The 20,272-nt window shown below is 48.8% G+C and overlaps 2 protein-coding genes across 3 annotated transcripts in view; both read left to right on the top strand.

Annotated features, from left to right (window-relative positions):
• Nucleotides 1-5,123, top strand: part of LOC139382931 (F-BAR and double SH3 domains protein 2-like) — a 120,879-nt gene extending 115,756 nt beyond the window's left edge. Inside the window, exons 17-20 of one of the 2 annotated variants that reach the window (XM_071127206.1) lie at nt 2,045-2,253; nt 4,193-4,367; nt 4,577-4,647; nt 4,797-5,123. In XM_071127206.1, coding sequence (XP_070983307.1) covers nt 2,045-2,253; nt 4,193-4,367; nt 4,577-4,647; nt 4,797-4,880 — 539 coding nt within the window. In that variant the 3' untranslated portion in view covers nt 4,881-5,123. The remainder of the gene's footprint in view (nt 1-2,044; nt 2,254-4,192; nt 4,368-4,576; nt 4,648-4,796) is intronic. The other variant, XM_071127205.1, reaches the window with a different exon arrangement.
• Nucleotides 5,124-10,343: 5,220 nt separating this feature from the next.
• LOC139382744 (NACHT and WD repeat domain-containing protein 2-like) lies at nt 10,344-19,552 on the top strand. The gene is made up of 9 exons (XM_071126861.1): nt 10,344-10,453; nt 10,641-10,729; nt 11,761-11,868; nt 12,009-12,218; nt 12,317-12,440; nt 14,620-14,780; nt 14,913-15,350; nt 15,587-16,193; nt 16,311-19,552. Exons 1-9 carry the CDS (start codon nt 10,387-10,389, stop codon nt 19,550-19,552), a joined length of 5,046 nt encoding a protein of 1,681 aa, XP_070982962.1. The 5' UTR covers nt 10,344-10,386.
• The last annotated feature ends 720 nt before the right edge of the window (nt 19,553-20,272 follow it).

The following is a 20,272-nucleotide window of genomic DNA, read 5'->3' as shown; positions in this document are numbered from 1 at the left end:
ATAGTAAACGTCTGAACCCAGTGTGTGTTAACTCACCTCAATAGTAAACGTCTGAACCCAGTGTGTGTGTTAACTCACCTCAATAGTAAACGTCTGAACCCAGTGTGTGTTAACTCACCTCAATAGTAAACGTCTGAACCCAGTGTGTGTGTTAACTCACCTCAATAGTAAACGTCTGAACCCAGTGTGTTAACTCACCTCAATAGTAAACGTCTGAACCCAGTGTGTGTTAACTCACCTCAATAGTAAACGTCTGAACCCAGTGTGTGTTAACTCACCTCAATAGTAAACATCTGAACCCAGTGTGTGTTAACTCACCTCAATAGTAAACGTCTGAACCCAGTGTGTTAACTCACCTCATAGTAAACGTCTGAACCCAGTGTGTGTTAACTCACCTCAATAGTAAACGTCTGAACCCAGTGTGTTAACTCACCTCAATAGTAAACGTCTGAACCCAGTGTGTGTTAACTCACCTCAATAGTAAACGTCTGAACCCAGTGTGTTAACTCACCTCAATAGTAAATGTCTGAACCCAGTGTGTGTTAACTCACCTCAATAGTAAACGTCTGAACCCAGTGTGTTAACTCACCTCAATAGTAAACGTCTGAACCCAGTGTGTTAACTCACCTCAATAGTAAACGTCTGAACCCAGTGTGTGTTAACTCACCTCAATAGTAAACGTCTGAACCCAGTGTGTGTTAACTCACCTCAATAGTAAACGTCTGAACCCAGTGTGTGTTAACTCACCTCAATAGTAAACGTCTGAACCCAGTGTGTTAACTCACCTCAATAGTAAACGTCTGAACCCAGTGTGTGTTAACTCACCTCAATAGTAAACGTCTGAACCCAGTGTGTGTTAACTCACCTCAATAGTAAACGTCAGAACCCAGTGTGTTAACTCACCTCAATAGTAAAAGTCTGAACCCAGTGTGTGTTAACTCACCTCAATAGTAAACGTCTGAACCCAGTGTGTGTTAACTCACCTCAATAGTAAACGTCTGAACCCAGTGTGTGTTAACTCACCTCAATAGTAAACGTCTGAACCCAGTGTGTGTTAACTCACCTCAATAGTAAACGTCTGAACCCAGTGTGTGTTAACTCACCTCAATAGTAAACGTCTGAACCCAGTGTGTGTTAACTCACCTCAATAGTAAACGTCTGAACCCAGTGTGTGTTAACTCACCTCAATAGTAAACGTCTGAACCCAGTGTGTGTTAACTCACCTCAATAGTAAACGTCTGAACCCAGTGTGTGTTAACTCACCTCAATAGTAAACGTCTGAACCCAGTGTGTGTTAACTCATCTCAATAGTAAACGTCTGAACCCAGTGTGTGTGTTAACTCACCTCAATAGTAAACGTCAGAACCCAGTGTGTGTGTTAACTCACCTCAATAGTAAACGTCTGAACCCAGTGTGTGTTAACTCACCTCAATAGTAAACGTCTGAACCCAGTGTGTGTTAACTCACCTCAATAGTAAACGTCTGAACCCAGTGTGTGTTAACTCACCTCAATAGTAAACGTCTGAACCCAGTGTGTGTTAACTCACCTCAATAGTAAACGTCTGAACCCAGTGTGTGTTAACTCACCTCAATAGTAAACGTCTGAACCCAGTGTGTGTTAACTCACCTCAATAGTAAACGTCTGAACCCAGTGTGTGTTAACTCACCTCAATAGTAAACGTCTGAACCCAGTGTGTGTGTTAACTCACCTCAATAGTAAACGTCAGAACCCAGTGTGTTAACTCACCTCAATAGTAAACGTCTGAACCCAGTGTGTTAACTCACCTCAAGCCTCATTGATTGTTTCAGAATGAAGTGATAACCCTCTCTCTCCTCCCCCCCTCCCCCGCTGTCCCTCTCCCCCCTCCCCCGCTGTCCCTCTCCCCCCTCCCCCGCTGTCCCTCCCCCCCTCCCCCTCTGTCCCTCCCCCCCTCCCCCGCTGTCCCTCCCCCCCTCCCCCGCTGTACCTCTCCCCCTCCCCCACTGTCCCCCTCCCCCGCTGTCCCTTTCCCCCTCCCCCCCTCCTCTCTCCCCCTCTCCTCAGTGAGTTTTGTGAGGGCGTTGTATGACTACGCGGGCCAGGCGGATGAGGAGCTGTCCTTCCCAGAGGGGGCTGTCATCCGTCTACTCAACAGAGACACCCAAACTGACGATGGCTTCTGGGAGGGAGAGTTCAACGGACGAGTGGGAGTGTTCCCTTCTGTACTGGTGGAGGACCTGACGGAGAGCGGAGAGAATGGAGCACACACACTGGTACACACACACACACACACACACACACACTGGGGAGTGTTCCCTTCTGTACTGGTGGAGGACCTGACGGAGAGCGGAGAGAATGGAGCACACACACACACACACACACACACACACACTTGTAAACACACGCACCCACTTGAGAGCAGAAACACACACACACAAATGCACGCACGCATACACACAGCTACAGTACCAGTCAAAAATGTTGGGCACACCTACTCATTCAAGGGCATACACTATATTTACATAAGTATGTGGACACCCCTTCAAATTAGTGGATTCGGCTATTTCAGCCAGACCCGTTGCTGACAGGTGTATAAAAGCCATGCAACCTCCATAGACAAACATTGGCAGGAGAATGGCCTTACTGAAGAGCTCAGTGACTTTCAATGTGACAGCATCATAGGATGCCACCTTTCCAACAAGTCAATTCGTCCAATTTCTGCCCTCCTAGAGCTGCCCCGGTCAACTTTAAGGGCTGTTATTGTGAAGTGGAACATCGAAGCAAAAATAGCAAAAATATAAATTATTTAGATATTTACATCAAATAGCAATAATAACAGTCTCGGTATGCAGAATCTGTGAAAGATGATTGACTGCCCCGGTCAACTTTAAGGGCTGTTATTGTGAAGTGGAACATCTAGGAGCAACAACGGTTCATCCGTAAAGTGGTAGGCCACTCAAGCTCACAGAACAGGGCTGCCGAGTGCTGAAGTGCGTAAAAATCATCTGTCCTCAGTTGCAACACTCACTACCGAGTTCCAGACTCTGGAAGCAACGTCAGCAGAAGAACTGTTTGTTGGGAGCTGGGGGTTTCCATGGCCGAGCAGCCGCACACAAGCCTAAGATCACCATGTGCAATGACACGCATTGGACTGGTTTTAAAGCTCGTTGCCATTGGACTCTGAAGCAGTGGAAACACGTTCTCTGGGGTGACGAATCACCATCTGGCAATGCGACGGACAATTCTGGGTTTGGCGGATGCCATAAGAACGCTACCTGCCCTAATGCATTGTGCCAACTGTAAAGTTTGGTGGAGGAGGAATAATGGTATGGGGCTGTTTTTCATGATTCGGGCTAGACCCGTTAGTTCCTGAAAAGGGGGAATCTTAATGCTACAGCATACAATGACATGTTACTTGATTCTGTGCTTCTAACTCTGTGGCTACAGCATGACAAAAGCCCCTGTGCACAAAGCGAGGTCCATAAGGAAATGGCTTGTTGAGATCGGTGTGAAATAACTTACTGGCCTGCACAGAGTCCTGACCTCAACCCCATCGAACACCTTTGGGATGAATTGTAAAGCCGACTGTGAGCCAGGTCTAATCGCCCAAAATCTGTGCCAGACCTCACTAATGCTCTTGTGGCTGAATGGAAGCAAGTCCCTGCAGCAATATTCCGACGTCTAGTGGAATATCTTCCCAGAAGAGTGGAGGCTGTTATAGCAGCAAAGGGGGGACCAACTCCTTATTAATGCCCATGAGTTTGGAATGAGATGTTTGTTGAGCAGGTGTTCACATACTTTTGGTCATGTAGTGTATTTGGGTCCACGATGAAACATGGATTCCATTAATGTGTCTGTTTGGCTGTTATGTCTAGTTCTGTGATTGGTTTAGGAGTGGTCATATCCTTCCTGGAGTTTAACAGGAGTTGTTTACTGTAGATAACAGTGTGATTAGAACTACTCCAGTCCTCTGAGAATAACAGCTCTGTTATCTTGGTTTGGACTGAGTGCTAAACTTTTGTGGCCTGGCTCACTTCCTGTCTGTCAGCCTGGAGAACAATGATATGGAGACTGTGTTTTCAATGGTTATGAATAAGTCTCGGTATGCAGAATCTGTGAAAGATGATTGACACTGTCCTCTAACCCCAAAATGTCCCTCTCTTTCTGTTTGTCTCCCTCTTTCCATCTTTGTATCTTTCCTCCCCCTTCCAGATCTCTCCATCTTCGAGGCTGCCCTCCTCCCTGCCACCCCTCCCCCTGTATGATCAGCCTCCGTGCAGCCCCTATGCCACCCCAGACACCCCCACCCCTCCGCCCCTCCCACGCTCACCCTCTGTCAACGGGGAACACAAGCCGCCTCCCACAACGTACAAGGGACCCACTCACAGTAAGAGAGCGACCAATGCTTGGTTTTGTTTTTACACATGTAAGAAAGAGTAACATGACAATTACATACAGTCGGTAAGACTGTAAAATGAGTACATCTCTCTTTGCCTGTCTTTATCTGCCTCTCTCTCTCTCTCTGTCTCATTTTGTCTCTCTGTCTCTGTCCCCTTCTTTCTGTCTCTGTCCCCTTCTCTCTGTCTCTCTCATCAGATCATAGTTCTGCTCTGAGTCCAGTGTCTCCAGAGTTCACTCCCGACGGAGGCCCTAGCAAACTACGACCTGTAAGCCACCCCAAATACTCAACCTTTCAGCAGGCGTAGATCAAGGCCAGTGTTGGGAGAAGCAGTGTGGATTTAAAGTCATTACTACATGTAGATCAGATATGTGTTTAATGCCCCACCCCCCTCCCTCTCTCTCTCCCGCTCCATAGGTCCGTGCAGCCCCCCCGCCCCCCAAGCAGAAACCTCGCAAAAAAGCAGAGAAGACTGAGGAGGTGGAGATCACACTGGTGTGACAGACAGACAGACAGACGCACAGCGCTGCCCTGCAGACCTGAGTGACTGAACTTTGAACTGGGCTTTACCTCTAACCTTTGAACCATATAACTCCCCCTTCTCTCCCAACACTGGGAAGAACTCCCCCTTCTCTCCCCCTACCTCCCAACACTGGGAAGAACTCCCCCTTCTCTCCCCCTACCTCCCAACACTGGGACGAACTCCCCCTTCTCTCCCCGCAACCTCCAAGCACTGGGAAGAAACAAGGGAAGGAAGATGATTATGTCTCCTAGCAACAAGGAGTAGCAGCCCCTCCCTGCTCACCCCTCCTCTCCCTCTGTGTCAGACTGTCTGTTGCCTTAACTTTGCTCCCATCTGGCAGCCATTTTGAATGAAAGGAGGAAGAGCGGGAGGAAGAGGAGAATGAAAAGGAGACATGTTGAGGAGGAGAGTTACTATGAAAGGGAGTTTTATCTGCTATGTGAGCTGGGATTCCCCTGTTCTTGCCATATATAGTCGTATCATACGTGTTTAATGTGGATTAGTACAGTACATTACTGTTGTCATAGGAATGTTTCATATTAGCCTAACCCGCTGATTGGAGTATCTATTTTATATGTAGTAGAAGTTGATCCGTATGTCAACCTGAAATAGCATTGTACATACAGTTAAAGGGTATGGTGAGATGGAGGGAGGGAGGGAGGAAGGGAGAGAGGGAGGGAGAGATGGAGGGAGGAAGGGAGAGAGGGAGGGAGGAAGGGAGGGAGGGAGGAAGGGAGAGATGGATGGAGAGATGGAGGGAGGAAGGGAGAGAGGGAGGGAGGAAGGGAGAGAGGGAGGGAGGAAGGGAGAGAGGGAGGGAGGAAGGGAGAGAGGGAGGGAGAGATGGAGGGAGGAAGGGAGAGAGGGAGGGAGGAAGGGAGAGAGGGAGGGAGGGAGGAAGGGAGAGATGGATGGAGAGATGAAGGGAGAGAGGGATGGTGAGATGGAGGGAGGAAGGGAGAGAGGAAGGGAGAGATGGAGGGAGGAAGGGAGAGAGGGATGGAGGGAGGAAGGGAGAGAGGGATGGTGAGATGGAGGGAGGAAGGGAGAGAGGGAGGGAAAGATGGAGGGAGGAAGGGAGGGAGAGAGGGAGGGAGGAAGGGAGAGATGGAGGGAGGAAGGGAGAGATGGAGGGAGGAAGGGAGAGATGGCGGGAGGAAGGGAGAGAGAGATGGAGGGAGGAAGGGAGAGAGAGAGAGATGGAGAGATGGAGGGAGGAAGGGAGAGATGGAGGGAGGAAGGGAGAGAGGGAGAGAGGTGGGGCTGGATCCTCCCTGAACGTTCTCTAACACCTCCCTCCATCTCTCTCTCTCTCCCTCCCTCCATCTCTCTCTCCTTCTCAGACAGACTGTTCTGTCTATCTGCAGTTTGTATGGATCAGTGGTAACCACCACACACACACACACACACACACACATACACACACGCACACACACACACGCACACACGCACACATACACAGAGATAAGTCTCCTCAGCTTCAGCCTCTGATGAACAGTGTGTGTTTGTATCATTGATATGTAGTCGTCAACAGGAAGTGCAGAGGAGACAATAGGAAGTGCTCTAAGAGATGGGGTCAGAGGTTTGGTGTTTCACAGCTGTGGTTGTAACCCCTGGTCAGGCTTCTGTTTACCCTTCAGACATATATACTGATATCTGCATTTAATGCTTTACGATGCCTGTTTTCTCTGACGGCCTGTCAGAATCAACCCCTGTTCTGGTTATGTGTTGGACCGGGTGTCTCTCTCTCTCTGATGGAGTCTGAGTGAGGGGGATGTTGAGTGGAGAGAGACTGTATTTAAACGACTGAATGAACGAACCCAGAGGCCCACCCGAAAAGAAGGGAAGTGGAGAAGGGTGCAGAAAACAACACCACCACAGAGGACAACATGTCCAGAGGAGCTGCACCACAGGGGACAACATGTCCAGAGGAGCTGCACCACAGGGGACAACATGTCCAGAGGACAACATGTCCAGGAGAGCTGCACCACAGGGGACAACATGTCCAGGGGACAACATGTCCAGGGGAGCTGCACCTCAGGGGACAACATGTCCAGGGGACAACATGTCCAGAGGAGCTGCACCACAGGGGACAACATGTCCAGGGGACAACATGTCTAGAGGAGCTGCACCACAGGGGACAACATGTCCAGAGGAGCTGCACCACAGGGGACAACATGTCCAGAGGAGCTGCACCACAGGGGACAACATGTCCAGGGGACAACATGTCCAGAGGAGATGCATTCTGCCACCTTTTTGTGTATTCCTACTTTAAGACTGTAGCTTTTATTATTGAAACCAGGAAGTCTACGTTGTTTCAATCATAATTTTTTGTTGGTGTGATTTTGATTCCGCGTCCTACCCACTAAGCAATTAATGGTATACCACATCCCTACTGAGCCCCTAAAGTTACTGAGGAGGAAGAGGTAGATGTGGGAAAGGGTCTGACTTGTCTCGCTTGTGACCTTTCAGTTTGACCCTTGAACTTTGACATATGATGTTGTGTAGATTTGGAAAGCACTTCAGGCTGATAAATTAGGTCCTAACATTTCACACGGCGATTGGCTTGCACATTTCAAACCTGCAACAATGATAGTTTATTTTAGGGTAATATGCCCTATCGTATAGAAGATTCAACAACCTGTGAGGATATACCCTTCCTAAACCCAACCCAGGGAGACGTCATAGCACTTTATTCCCTTTGATTTGTTGTCAGTGTTGCTGTCTCACTCTGGCTGCACCTTCCTAACCTCTGACCCCTAACCTCTGACCCCTAACCTCTGACCCCTATCCTCTGACCCCTATCCTCTGACCCATATCCTCTGACCCATATCCTCTGACCCCTATCCTCTGACCCCTATCCTCTGTCCCCTATCCTCTGACCCCTAACCTCTGACCCCTAAACTCTGTCCCCTAACCTCTGACCCCTATCCTCTGACCCCTATCCTCTGACCCATATCCTCTGACCCATATCCTCTGACCCCTATCCTCTGACCCCTATCCTCTGTCCCCTATCCTCTGACCCCTAACCTCTGACCCCTAAACTCTGACCCATATCCTCTGACCCATATCCTCTGACCCCTATCCTCTGACCCCTATCCTCTGTCCCCTATCCTCTGACCCCTAACCTCTGACCCCTAAACTCTGTCCCCTATCCTCTGACACCTAACCTCTGACCCATCACTCTGGCTGCACCTTCCTAACCTCTGACCCCTAACCTCTGACCCCTAACCTCTGACCCCTATCCTCTGACCCCTATCCTCTGACCCATATCCTCTGACCCATATCCTCTGACCCCTATCCTCTGACCCCTATCCTCTGTCCCCTATCCTCTGACCCCTAACCTCTGACCCCTAAACTCTGTCCCCTATCCTCTGACACCTAACCTCTGACCCATATCCTCTGACCCCTAAACTCTGTCCCCTATCCTCTGACCCATATCCTCTGACCCCTATCCTCTGACCCATATCCTCTGACCCATATCCTCTGACCCCTATCCTCTGACCCCTATCCTCTGTCCCCTATCCTCTGACCCCTATCCTCTGACACCTAACCTCTGACCCATCACTCTGGCTGCACCTTCCTAACCTCTGACCCCTAACCTCTGACCCCTAACCTCTGACCCCTATCCTCTGACCCCTATCCTCTGACCCATATCCTCTGACCCATATCCTCTGACCCCTATCCTCTGACCCCTATCCTCTGTCCCCTATCCTCTGACCCCTAACCTCTGACCCCTAAACTCTGTCCCCTATCCTCTGACACCTAACCTCTGACCCATATCCTCTGACCCCTAAACTCTGTCCCCTATCCTCTGACCCATATCCTCTGACCCATATCCTCTGACCCATATCCTCTGACCCCTAACCTCTGACCCCTAACCTCTGACCCCTAAACTCTGTCCCCTATCCTCTGACACCTAACCTCTGACCCATATCCTCTGACCCCTAAACTCTGTCCCCTATCCTCTGACCCATATCCTCTGACCCATATCCTCTGACCCATATCCTCTGACCCATATCCTCTGACCCATATCCTCTGACCCCTAAACTCTGTCCCCTATCCTCTGACCCATATCCTCTGACCCCTAATCTCTGACCCCTATCCTCTGACACCTAACCTCTGACACCTAACCTCTGACCCATATCCTCTGACCCATATCCTCTGACCCCTAACCTCTGACCCATATCCTCTGACCCCTAATCTCTGACCCCTATCCTCTGACCCCTAACCTCTGACACCTAACCTCTGACCCATATCCTCTGACCCATATCCTCTGACCCCTAACCTCTGACCCATATCCTCTGACCCCTAACCTCTGACCCCTAACCTCTGACCCCTATCCTCTGACACCTAACCTCTGACCCCTAACCTCTGACCCCTAACCTCTGACCCCTAACCTCTGACCCCTATCCTCTGACCCCTATCCTCTGACCCCTAACCTTTGACCCAGCATCGTGTTCTACAGAAGCCAGGGAACCATTTGGTCTTGGAGGGTGAGGTGCTCCTTTAGAATGGTGTTATAAATGTTAAAATATATATATACATATATTTGATTTGAATTATGAAACATTTCTAAAGAATATTGAATGATTGTAGAGAGAATGTGTATTTGTTAGTTTTAGGTGGTGTATGAGCTTTGAGAGTGATTATACTGCGAGAGGAGGAAGGATACGATCCTATCTTTGCTTGGCTAGTTTGGTCTGCTCTAATCCACGCCCTCTCTTTGATCTATCTTACATCTTCAGAACGTTTATCAAACTGGTTTTGAAGTTTATGGTTAACATCAATGTCCTCCATCTTGTCAGAAAGCTGTTCTTCACCCACAGATCAAGCCAACACTTTTTATTACAATACGTGTGTGTTGTTATGGTCAAATATAACTCTGTAATCTTCCTCTAAACAACAGTCCTGTGTCCCTGTACTTTTAGTTTATTTGAGCTTTTTTTTATATCTATTTGATTTTGTTTTGATTTGGAGATGTTTCCGAGCTGCTAAATCAGTGTAGTTGAACAACAGGCCTTCTCTCTTCTGAATGTTGCCATGGTGACAACATTGAGAACAGGTGCAAAATTATTTCCGCATATTATTATTGGCTGTAAAAAAAATAAAAATAAAATAAAAAAGTTTGTATTTATTGTGTACAAATGTTAAATAATAAAACAGATTGGAAAAATACTTTTCATAACATTTTTGTTATTCACAGTAAACTTATAAGACTTGTGATACAAAATCTGTCTAGTGTGTGAATCTGAGAGAGAGTGTGTTCATTATCCAGAACAGCATCAGAAGGCAGTTTCCTGACGGGAACAGCAAGGAGGAGGAGAGACTGGGCGAGGGGGGGGAAGGGAGAATCGTTTAGGCAGGACTCACTACTAGCCTGTGCAAGTTTGTTACTTTGGTCCTACTAAATAGTTTACATTTATTATTTTTTGGTCCCGTGTGGATGCTATTTTCCGTTTATATCTTACCTCTGACAGAATCATGGACGACTCTCGAACAGCATCATGCAAGTCCTGTATCAAGGTTTACCTGTGTTCTAATCCAGAAGGTACAGCAGGTCTGACTGTGTGTGTGTGTGGTGTATGACCCTGGTTGGAGAATGAATGGAAGTATAACCCCTGTGTGTGTGCTGAATGACACTGGTTGGAGAAGGAAGGGAAGTATAACCCCTGTGTGTGTGCTGAATGACACTGGTTGGAGAAGGAATGGAAGTATAACTCCTGTGTGTTGTCTAGACTCTGTTGTGGAACGCAGGGCTCTGAGAGAAAATGTGTTTCCCAGGCTGAGGGAGCACTGCAGACACACATACGGACTGGACTTCAAGGTGAGAGGTCACCTCTGTTTTGATGTTGGAATGGATATCATACTGTAGGCAGATCTTATTTAGCTGGTCCTGTATCATACTGTAGGACGGTCTTATTTAGCTGGTCCTGTATCATACTGTAGGACGGTCTTATTTAGCTGGTCCTGTATCATACTGTAGGCAGATCTTATTTAGCTGGTCCTATATCATACTGTAGGTAGGTCTTATTTAGCTGGTCATACTGTAGGACGGTCTTATTTAGCTGGTCCTATATCATACTGTAGGACGGTCTTATTTAGCTGGTCATACTGTAGGACGGTCTTATTTAGCTGGTCCTGTATCATACTGTAGGACGGTCTTATTTAGCTGGTCCTGTATCATAGTGTAGGACGGTCTTATTTAGCTGGTCCTATATCATAGTGTAGGACGGTCTTATTTAGCTGGTCCTATATCATACTGTAGGTAGGTCTTATTTAGCTGGTCCTATATCATACTGTAGGTAGGTCTTATTTAGCTGGTCCTGTATCATGGCAGTTGGTGAACTATTCAGTACCCCTCATGGTGGAGAGGCACGGAGCGTGAGATCAAAGCCTCTACAGAAGCCGGCCTTTAGGAGCAGTTCAACTCAACACATTCTACTGTTGATTGGTAGGGGATAGAGGATGTTCTCACAATGGTGCCATGAAGAGAGAGCAGGGGAGGGGTTTGTTATTGTTGAGTATGAACAAGGTGCTGAGTGACTGTGTGTGTGTGTTGAGTGTGATTTTTCCTTCAGGCAATAAGATGTGTTTGTGAAGTTATTATCTCTATTGAGCAGCAGGAGTTATGAGCTTGTTGAACAAAACCCGTATTCAGATGGACTTGATGTTTTGTAAATGTATTTCTACAGCTGTGTAAACGATAATACATGTCATACTATATGTTTGATAATAAATCATCTCTCTCCAGAATATTGTAGTTAAGTTGACTCTCAGGTGACAATACTAGGCCTAGCTTTTGCTGTGAACTAGGGAAGGTCTGATTCAATAGGATTCTCTATCATGTGTATGTAGGTGATAGACCCTTATGAGGCAAGTGATCCCAGACCCGGGCCAGACCAACAGACTAGACAAAAGCTACTACAGGCGTGTAGAGAAAGCTCTGACGGACCCTACCTAGTGGTAAGGCACCACATCCACGTCCCAAATCACCCCCTACACCCTACTTAGTACATTTAGTATAACCCTTTTTCCCTAATCAACCCTACACAACATGTAGTAACTCCTGTACTTCTCTGTGTGTCCTGTGGGTGGCGCTGCAGGCTCTGGTGGGGGCACAGTATGGTGCTGTGTGTTTACCTGCCCAGGTGGAGGTGGCAGAGTTCCACAGGCTGCTCCAGGTGTGCCAGCGAGCGGGCATCAGTACCCGTGCTCTAGAGAAGGCATACCTGAGAGACGAGAATACAATACCACCGTCCTTCTGCCTGCAACGACAGACACACATTCTCACACAGCTGCACCCCGACAAACAGGTGAGGAGAAATCACCAGGTACACACACACACACACACACACACACACACACACACACACACACACACACACACAGGTTATGATGATCTTTTTCTCAGACGGATGAAAAGACAGGAGAAACGGGTGTTGACGAGGAGGAGGAGATGAGGAAGGTCTTGCAGGCTGCTGTGAGTCAGTGTGTTCAGGGGGGTCTCCTAACAACCCTAGGCTACTACAGGTCAGGTGAGTGAGATGTGTTAGCGAGATGTGTTATTGAGATGATCTAGGGCTAGTCCTGTATCGATCTTCACATTGTCAAAAGCACAATATCATGTTTCAAAGGGAGGCTTAAATAGCAAAATACTGTTTTCTAGTTTGTATTTATTCTACACTGAACAAAAATATAAACGCAACATGCAATAATTTCAAAGATTTACAGTTCATATAAGGAAATCAGTTAATTTAAATTCATTAGGCCCTAATCTATGGATTTCACATGACTGCGAATACAGATGTGATTCTGTTGGTCACAGAGACCTTAAAAATAAAAGTAGGGTTGTGCTTCAGAAACCCAGTCAGTATCTGTTGTGACCACCATTTACCTCATACAGCGCGACACATTTCCTTCACATGGAGTTGATCAGGCTGGTGATTGGGGCCTGTGGAATGTTGTTCCACTCCTCTTCAATGGCTGTGTGTTGCTGGATATTGGTGGGAACTGGAACACACTGTCGTACATGTAGATCCAGAGCATCCCAAACATGCTCAGTGGGTGACGTGTCTGGTGAGTATGCAGGCCATGGAAGTACTGGAGCATTTTCAGTGTCCAGGGATTATGTACAGATCCTTGTGACATGGGGCCGTGCATTATCATGCTGAGACATGAGGTGATGGCGATAGATGAATGGCACGACAGGATCTCGTCACGGTATCTCTGTGCATTTAAATAGCCATCGATAAAATGCAATTGTGTTAGTTGTCAGTAGTTTATGCCTGCCCACACCATAACCCCACTGCCACCAGGGGGCACTGTTTTTTATATATTTCTTTATTGAACCTTTTTTAACTCGGCAAGTCAGAACAAATTCTTATTTACAATGTTAAAAATGTTGACATCAGCAAACCACTCTCCCACACCATGCCATACGTCTGCCATCTGCCCAGTACAGTTGAAACCGGGATTCATTCATGAAGAGCACTCTTCTCCAGCGTGCCAGTGGCCATCGAAGGTGAGCATTTGCCCACTGAAGTCTGTTACGACGTCAAACTGCAGTCAGTTGAAGGAAGACGAGCACGCAGATGAGCTTCCCTGAGACGGTTTATGACTGTTTACAGAAATTCTTAGTGTGTACAAACCCACAGTTACATCAGCTGTCCAGGTGGCTGTTCCCGCAGGTGAAGAAGCCGGATGTGGAGGTCCTGGGCTGGCGTGGTTACACGTGGTCTGCGGTTGTGAAGCCGGTTAGACGTACCGCCAAATTCTCTAAAACAACATTGGAGCCGGTTTATGGATGAACCTGATTGGCACGTTGCAGAATGACATCATCTCCCACTATGGAGTAGAGAGAATCTCCACCAATCATTCTGATCAACAGAATAAAAATGACTTTTGGGCACCAACAAAATACAGCACACAACTCACATGTAATTCAGTATTTGAAATAACATTCCGAGCCCCTGACTCATCATAACACACAGTAGCCAACCAGTCAGGAGAAGAGCAGTGCCAATGATCAGTAGCTCCATCAGAAGTCCAGTCTGTTTGTCCACAGCCATGACCTCTGTCTGTGGTCAGTGTGTGTTATAGTCATGTGTCTCTATAGCCCCTTTAGGTACAGATTACCATGTGACTTCCTCTTCAGTCCTCAACCAATGACAAGTGACTGAATGAAAACTACATGGTTGTACCACCTGTCCAGCTAGGCCAGACAGTTTAAAGGTCGTGGTTCAGTTCTATACATGCAGAAAATGAGCCACATGAACTCACACTCGGCCCCCAAAAGCAACCTAAAACACTGTTGCTATCTCTCTGTCCCCATAGTAACAGATATCCCAGTATCTTTCTATAATCTAGATTTGCACATCCCACCTGAAGAAAGGTGTGAAGGTGTGAAATGACTCAATGTTCCCTTCATCGAGGTGCTGTGTTCAACAGAGAACAGGCGACCTCACACCCCCATCTCTCTCTTTAGGCGTAAGGCGAAGGAAGTGGTGGGAGTTGAGCAACATCTACTGGAAGAAAGACAAACTATACTTATATTCACCTCTCTGACATTTTAAATAGCTCCATCACCCTAGTAGGATTTCAGATGATCTATAGGAATTGTACATTCTTCACACATCTCTCCAGACATTTAAGGTGTCCAACAGATCCGTATGTAATATGCTCTTTATTAAGGTGAACATTTTGAAAACTCTCTAGCTCTCGACACAGACCTGCGATTCGCTCTGGAGAATTGTCCAAAACGTGACATCAATCGCTGCCTGGTCTATGTCAACAAGATCTCCAATGGGCGGGGCCAGAATGAGGGGGCAGACCAACCCCCTAAAGAGCCGCCCCTACACCCTTATCCTCCACTCAGGGTACATGCTTCACTTAATAACTGATCTAGAATCTGATTACCCTCCCCCCAACCTCTACCTGGGGATGACAAATATCTGAACTTGTATCAGTGGTATTAGGTAAGGAGTAACGTCATCCCCCATCTACCGCAGGCTCTGTCCGATGACAGCCTCCTGTCCCAGCTCTGTGACCACTTCCTGCCCAGCCTGGTGACTTCCTGTCAGCTCCTGGTGTACACCACAACTTCGGAATGCGACCCTCGTCATGGCTACACCCCCGCCAGGAGGAGGAGCTATGCGGAGGGTCTCTGCCAGCAGCTCTACTCCGACCTCCTGGCTCTGATTGACAGCTCTGTCGCCATGGGAATGGGCAAGTCAGTATCGTCACCTCATTCTGATGATGCGTTGACCAGAGAGCAGGCTGAGCAGGAGGAGCTGTGTTCTCTCTATTCCCGTCTCTATGACAACGATCGGCCAGAGGAAGAGGAAGTCAGGTCTTACCTGGAGCAGAGGGACACACAACACCCACTAGTGGTCGTAGGAGGGCCGTGCACAGGGAAAACTGTGCTGCTGGCACATTGTGCACAGCAGGTAGATGGAGCAGTAACTCAGGACAGACAGAATCTTATAGAAGTGATTGGAAGAATAAACTACCTGTTGCTTCTATAAGACATTACTAGCTACATTGAATATCCAGACAACATTCATTAAAATATCTAATAATATCTTGCTTTAGAAGAGATCTGCAGGGTCCATCCCAAATGACTGGGAGTGTACTGATTGGCAGCGCCACATAACAGCCTGTTTCTCTCTCCTCTCTTCTGCAGGTGAGGTCATGGCTGAGCGACATGGATCCCGTGGTGATTATCCAGTTCACCAGTCTGTCAGTCAATCTCTCACCTAGACACCTTCTCTCTAGCCTGTGCCACCAGATAGCCCACAGATACAACCGTAACCCTGAGCCCAGTAGCAGAGATCCTAACCCTACCCTCCCCCAGCTCAGACATAACCTTTCCTCCCTTCTCTCCCTCTGTCCCACCCCTAAACAGCCCCTGGTCCTCATCCTTGACGGCCTAGACCAAGCTTGGACCGTCTCCGGACCCCAAACCATCAAGTGTCTCCCTTCCCCCCTCCCTCCCAACATCAAACTCGTGCTCTCCATCTCTCCCACCCGAACCAATACCCTCCACACCCTTGAAATCCATTTCCCACAATCCTCCTCTGCAGTTTTTGGTGTCTCAAGGTGCTGTGTGAGTGTGGAGCTGGGGCCGGTGGAAGGGAGGGGGTGTGTGAGGATGTTGGCAGCCCTCCTGGAGGGGTCAGGAAGGAGAGTGACGTCAGGACAGCAGGGGGTCATGAACATGGCCCTCATCTCCTGCCCTCTGACCCTCTACGCTCGCCTCCTGCATAGACACGCCTCGCTGTGGACCTCAGGTACACATCAAAAACACAGTATAAACACATCTATCTCTATATATCTGGAGCTAATTTCTCTCTTTCTCCCACTCCCTCTCTCTCTGTCCTCTCTCTCTCTCTCTCTCTCTCTCTCAGCATCAGAGGTGACTGATGAGACCCTCCCTGTGGGTGTCCACTCCAGCATCACAGTGTTTCTGGTTCACCTAGAGGAGAAACATGGGTTGTTTCTGGTGTCCCGAGCCCTGAGCTACCTGACCCTCTCCAGGACCGGACTCACAGAGGCTGAGCTCTCTGACCTCCTGTCCAGTGATGACGCGGTGCTTGCTGGGTACGTCTCGGCCAGTGAGCCCCCTCCCTCCAAGTTTAGGGTACCTGAGGTGGAAGTGGAGAGGCTGTTGTTGGATCTGAAGGGGTTTCTGGTGAAGAGGAGTGTTGCAGGGTCTCATGTTCTATTCTGGGTCAGTAGACATTTTGGGTTGGTGGTGTGTGAGAGGTACCTGAGCTCCTGGGAGATGAGGGAGGAGATGCACACAGCGATGGCTGACTATTTTAATGGTCGCTGGGCCTACGGTAGAGCCAAACCACTGGTCATCAGCCAGAACACAGGACTCAACCAACCTGGGCCTGTCCCTGACACTGCCCGAATGAAAAAATACATTGACAGGCAACCTCTTGGTCAACCCTATGTGTTTAACTCGAGACCCTCCTCATCCTCTTCCTCCCCCTCTTCTGAGCATGTGCGAGTCAACCTGCGCAAGCTTCTGGAACTGCCCTATCACCTGAAGGAGAGTGGCAGGTTGGAGGAGCTAGGGCGAGGTCTGATGATGTCACTGGAGTTCCATCAGGCTATGCTGAGGGCGGGGCTCCTCGGGGATCTGGTAACCCTGCTGGAGGATTGGGAAAGTGAGGGGGCGTCCCAGCTCATCTTCCCCAGGGAGAGAGCTCTTCTGGCGGGCATTCTGAGGGACTCAGCCTGTCTCCTCTGGAACTCCCCTATGGAGCTGTCCATGGTGATGAAGGTCAGGCTGCTTCCTTTCCTAGGGCTCTGTCCTGAGCTGGAGGGCTATGCTGAGGAGGTGACACAGGGGATCAAGAAGAGGGGAAGCGGGTTAGGAGTGGTGCTCAGTCCTGCCCCCTCCTCTGTACCCTCCACACAGTGTCTTTTTCCAGAGGCCAGACAGTGTCCTGTTACAGATGCAGCGGGGACAGTGTCTGGGACTGTGGTTGTCATACAGAGTGATGGGTCTGCTTTGGTGTGGAGGGGTAGAGAGGCAGAGGAACTGAAACTGAGCTGTGAACCTGCGCTGAGGTTTGTAAGTGTCCGGGGTAGTGGGACTTTCATCCTCCTCTCAACTCAGTGCAACACACAGCTCCTGTGGGATGTGACTGGGACAACGTGTTTTCAGGATGTACTGAGTCTAGAAAGACAGGAGTCCAACTCAGACCAACACTCCAGTACCATAGTTGAAGGGTTTATCATGTGTGATGACAGGATGTGTGTGTGGTGGAAAGGTCTGAGCTATGTGAGTGTTTCTGAAGTTTCCACCAGCCGTCTCCTCACCCGTTTGCAGTGCCAGAACACTGTGAGGAGTGTGTCTTTTCCCCCTAGTGGTCAGTTTGTGTACTGTGGCCAGGAGAAAGGCACAGTGTCTATATTTGACACATCTGGAGGCACTCTCTCTGCTATCTGTTCCAGTCCAGCAGAGTCATCAGTTATCGCTGTGATACTCAGTGAGGATGAGAGGGAGATGGCGTGTGTGGACAGCAGAGGGCACGTATTGTTATGGTGCGTAGCGACCAAAACAGATCCCAAACTCCTAAAAGAGTGTTGTAGTGGCAGCAGCCATTTTGAGTTCATCAATACAGACCTATCAGAAGAGAGTTGTATTCTGCTGGTGTGTAAAACCCAGGAGATTATTCTCTGGGACACGTGTGACTGGGAGCAGTGGGACCATTTCAGAGCTCCACAGGGGAAGGTCTTCTCTCAGGCGTTGTTAACCCAGGACGGACAACTCATCCTGGCTTCGCTAGAGGCCTGTCCCTCTGTGCTGGTGTGGAGGATGACCACTGGTCAGTGTGTCCTGTCCTTAGATGCTGGCAGTCCTTCCCAACCCCTCTCACTGCTCAAGATGGAGTCTGTCCTCTCCGTGGTCACACAAAATGGCCACCTCACTACGTGGGACTCAGATGTAATATGTGCTGCGGCTATGGTCCCTAGAACTGGGGCCGGGGTGAGGGAGGTGGTGCTGGAGCCAATGGGAGAGCGGTTCTATGTGATTGACGGCTCAGAGATATTGTGGAGGTGGAGATTACAGACAGGAGGTCCAGAGACTCACTTCCTGCACGACGGCCCCGTGGAGAAGCTGTGTCTCTCTCCAGACGGCAGCCATCTTGTGAGCCTCTCAGGGGAGGACGTTTACGTGTGGCGGAGCGACACGGGACAGAACCTCCACCGTATCCATGGCAGCAGAGCTACAGAGGTTCTGATCACCTCTAACGGTCACATCGGGGTGTGTGTGTCGCAGCACGGCCTGTCCAGGGTGTGGAAGCTGGCCAGTGGGGCCGTGGTCTGTAACATTCACCTGTACCTGGCTGATGCCCAGGTCTCACCCGAGAGCACCTTCCTTTTAGGCCGTCGTCATGGCGACCTGCTCGCCGTCAGCCTGTGGTCTGGCACCGTCAGTAAGCGCTTCTCGTGCTCAGAACGCTATGAACGTTCTACGGTCGTGGCCTTCCGGACCCTGCCGGAACACCCAGACTTTGTGATCGTGATGGCTGCCTCTGGGTCTGTTTACACATGGAAGGTGATAGAGGAGACGGTATGCCAACAGTTTCTGCTCCCCCAGATGTTCCTGTGCCAGCCACAGGTCTTCCACATGTCGTCTGATGGGAGCTTCGCTCTGCTGTCCACTGATGATGACCTCATCACCCTGCTGGACCTGCCCCATGCCAGGCTGTGTAGGGTCAAGGCCCAGGGTCCAGTGCTCAAAGTTTGCTTGGATGACTCTGGACGCTACGCTGTCTACATCTGCCACCCCCCTGCCCAGGATAATGGCTGTGCCTGTGACCTGCACACTAAGCCATTGCTGGCAGTGGTACGGCTGGCTGACGGGGGGAGACTGGGGAGGTTGTGTCTGTGTAAGACCCCCACAGCTCTGGCTGTGAGTGAGGAGCTGTGTGTGTATGTGGGCTTCCAGGATGGGTCTGTGGGCGTGTACTCCATCTCTGACATCACAGGGAGGGGAGGGGCTGTCAGGGAAAGGATACAAGGGATTGGTCGGGAGAGGCCATGCCAGTGTGACAGTGAGCCAGTGCGATGGTTGCCTCTAGCAACACCCAGCATCACATGGCCCAAGTCTTCTTCAGAGATGACATAACATATGTAGTCCTGAGTCTTCTTCAGAGATGACATAACAGATGTAGGCTTGTCTTCTTCAGAGATGACATAAAATATGTAGTCCTGAGTCTTCAGAGATGACATAACAGATGTAGTCCTGAGTCTTCTTCAGAGATGACATAACAGATGTAGTCCTGAGTCTTCTTCAGAGATGACATAACAGATGTAGGCTTGTCTTCTTCAGAGATGACATAACAGATGTAGTCCTGAGTCTTCTTCAGAGATGACATAACATATGTAGTCCTGAGTCTTCTTCAGAGATGACATAACAGATGTAGGCTTGTCTTCTTCAGAGATGACATAACATATGTAGTCCTGAGTCTTCAGAGATGACGTAACAGATGTAGGCTTGTCTTCTTCAGAGATGACATAACAGATGTAGTCTTGAGTCTTCTTCAGAAATGACATAACAGATGTAGTCCTGAGTCTTCTTCAGAGATGACATACCAGATGTAGGCTTGTCTTCTTCAGCGATGACATACCAGATGTAGGCTTGTCTTCTTCAGAGATGCCATAACATATGTAGTCCTGAGTCTTCTTCAGAGATGACATAACAGATGTATGACTGAGTCTTCTTCAGAGATGACATAACAGATGTATGACTGAGTCTTCTTCAGAGATGACATAACATATGTAGTCCTGAGTCTTCTTCAGAGATGACATAACATATGTAGTCCTGAGTCTTCTTCAGAGATTACAT

This window comes from Oncorhynchus clarkii, chromosome 24 (assembly GCF_045791955.1).
Source record: "Oncorhynchus clarkii lewisi isolate Uvic-CL-2024 chromosome 24, UVic_Ocla_1.0, whole genome shotgun sequence".
Lineage (NCBI taxonomy): Eukaryota > Metazoa > Chordata > Actinopteri > Salmoniformes > Salmonidae > Oncorhynchus > Oncorhynchus clarkii.
Note: the sequence above shows the minus strand (reverse complement) of the source record. Positions and strands in the feature narration are given on the sequence as shown.

What these genes read in the sequence shown, in the direction of transcription:
- LOC139382744 (XM_071126861.1), top strand. Translation starts at nt 10,387, where the DNA reads ATGGACGACTCTCGAACAGCATCATGCAAGTCCTGTATCAAGGTTTAC. An exon ending in CCTAGGCTACTACAGGTCAG is followed by an intron (nt 12,441 to 14,619) that starts GTGAGTGAGATG and finishes AAAACTCTCTAG; the next exon opens with CTCTCGACACAGACCTGCGA. An exon ending in TGGCACATTGTGCACAGCAG is followed by an intron (nt 15,351 to 15,586) that starts GTAGATGGAGCA and finishes TCTCTTCTGCAG; the next exon opens with GTGAGGTCATGGCTGAGCGA.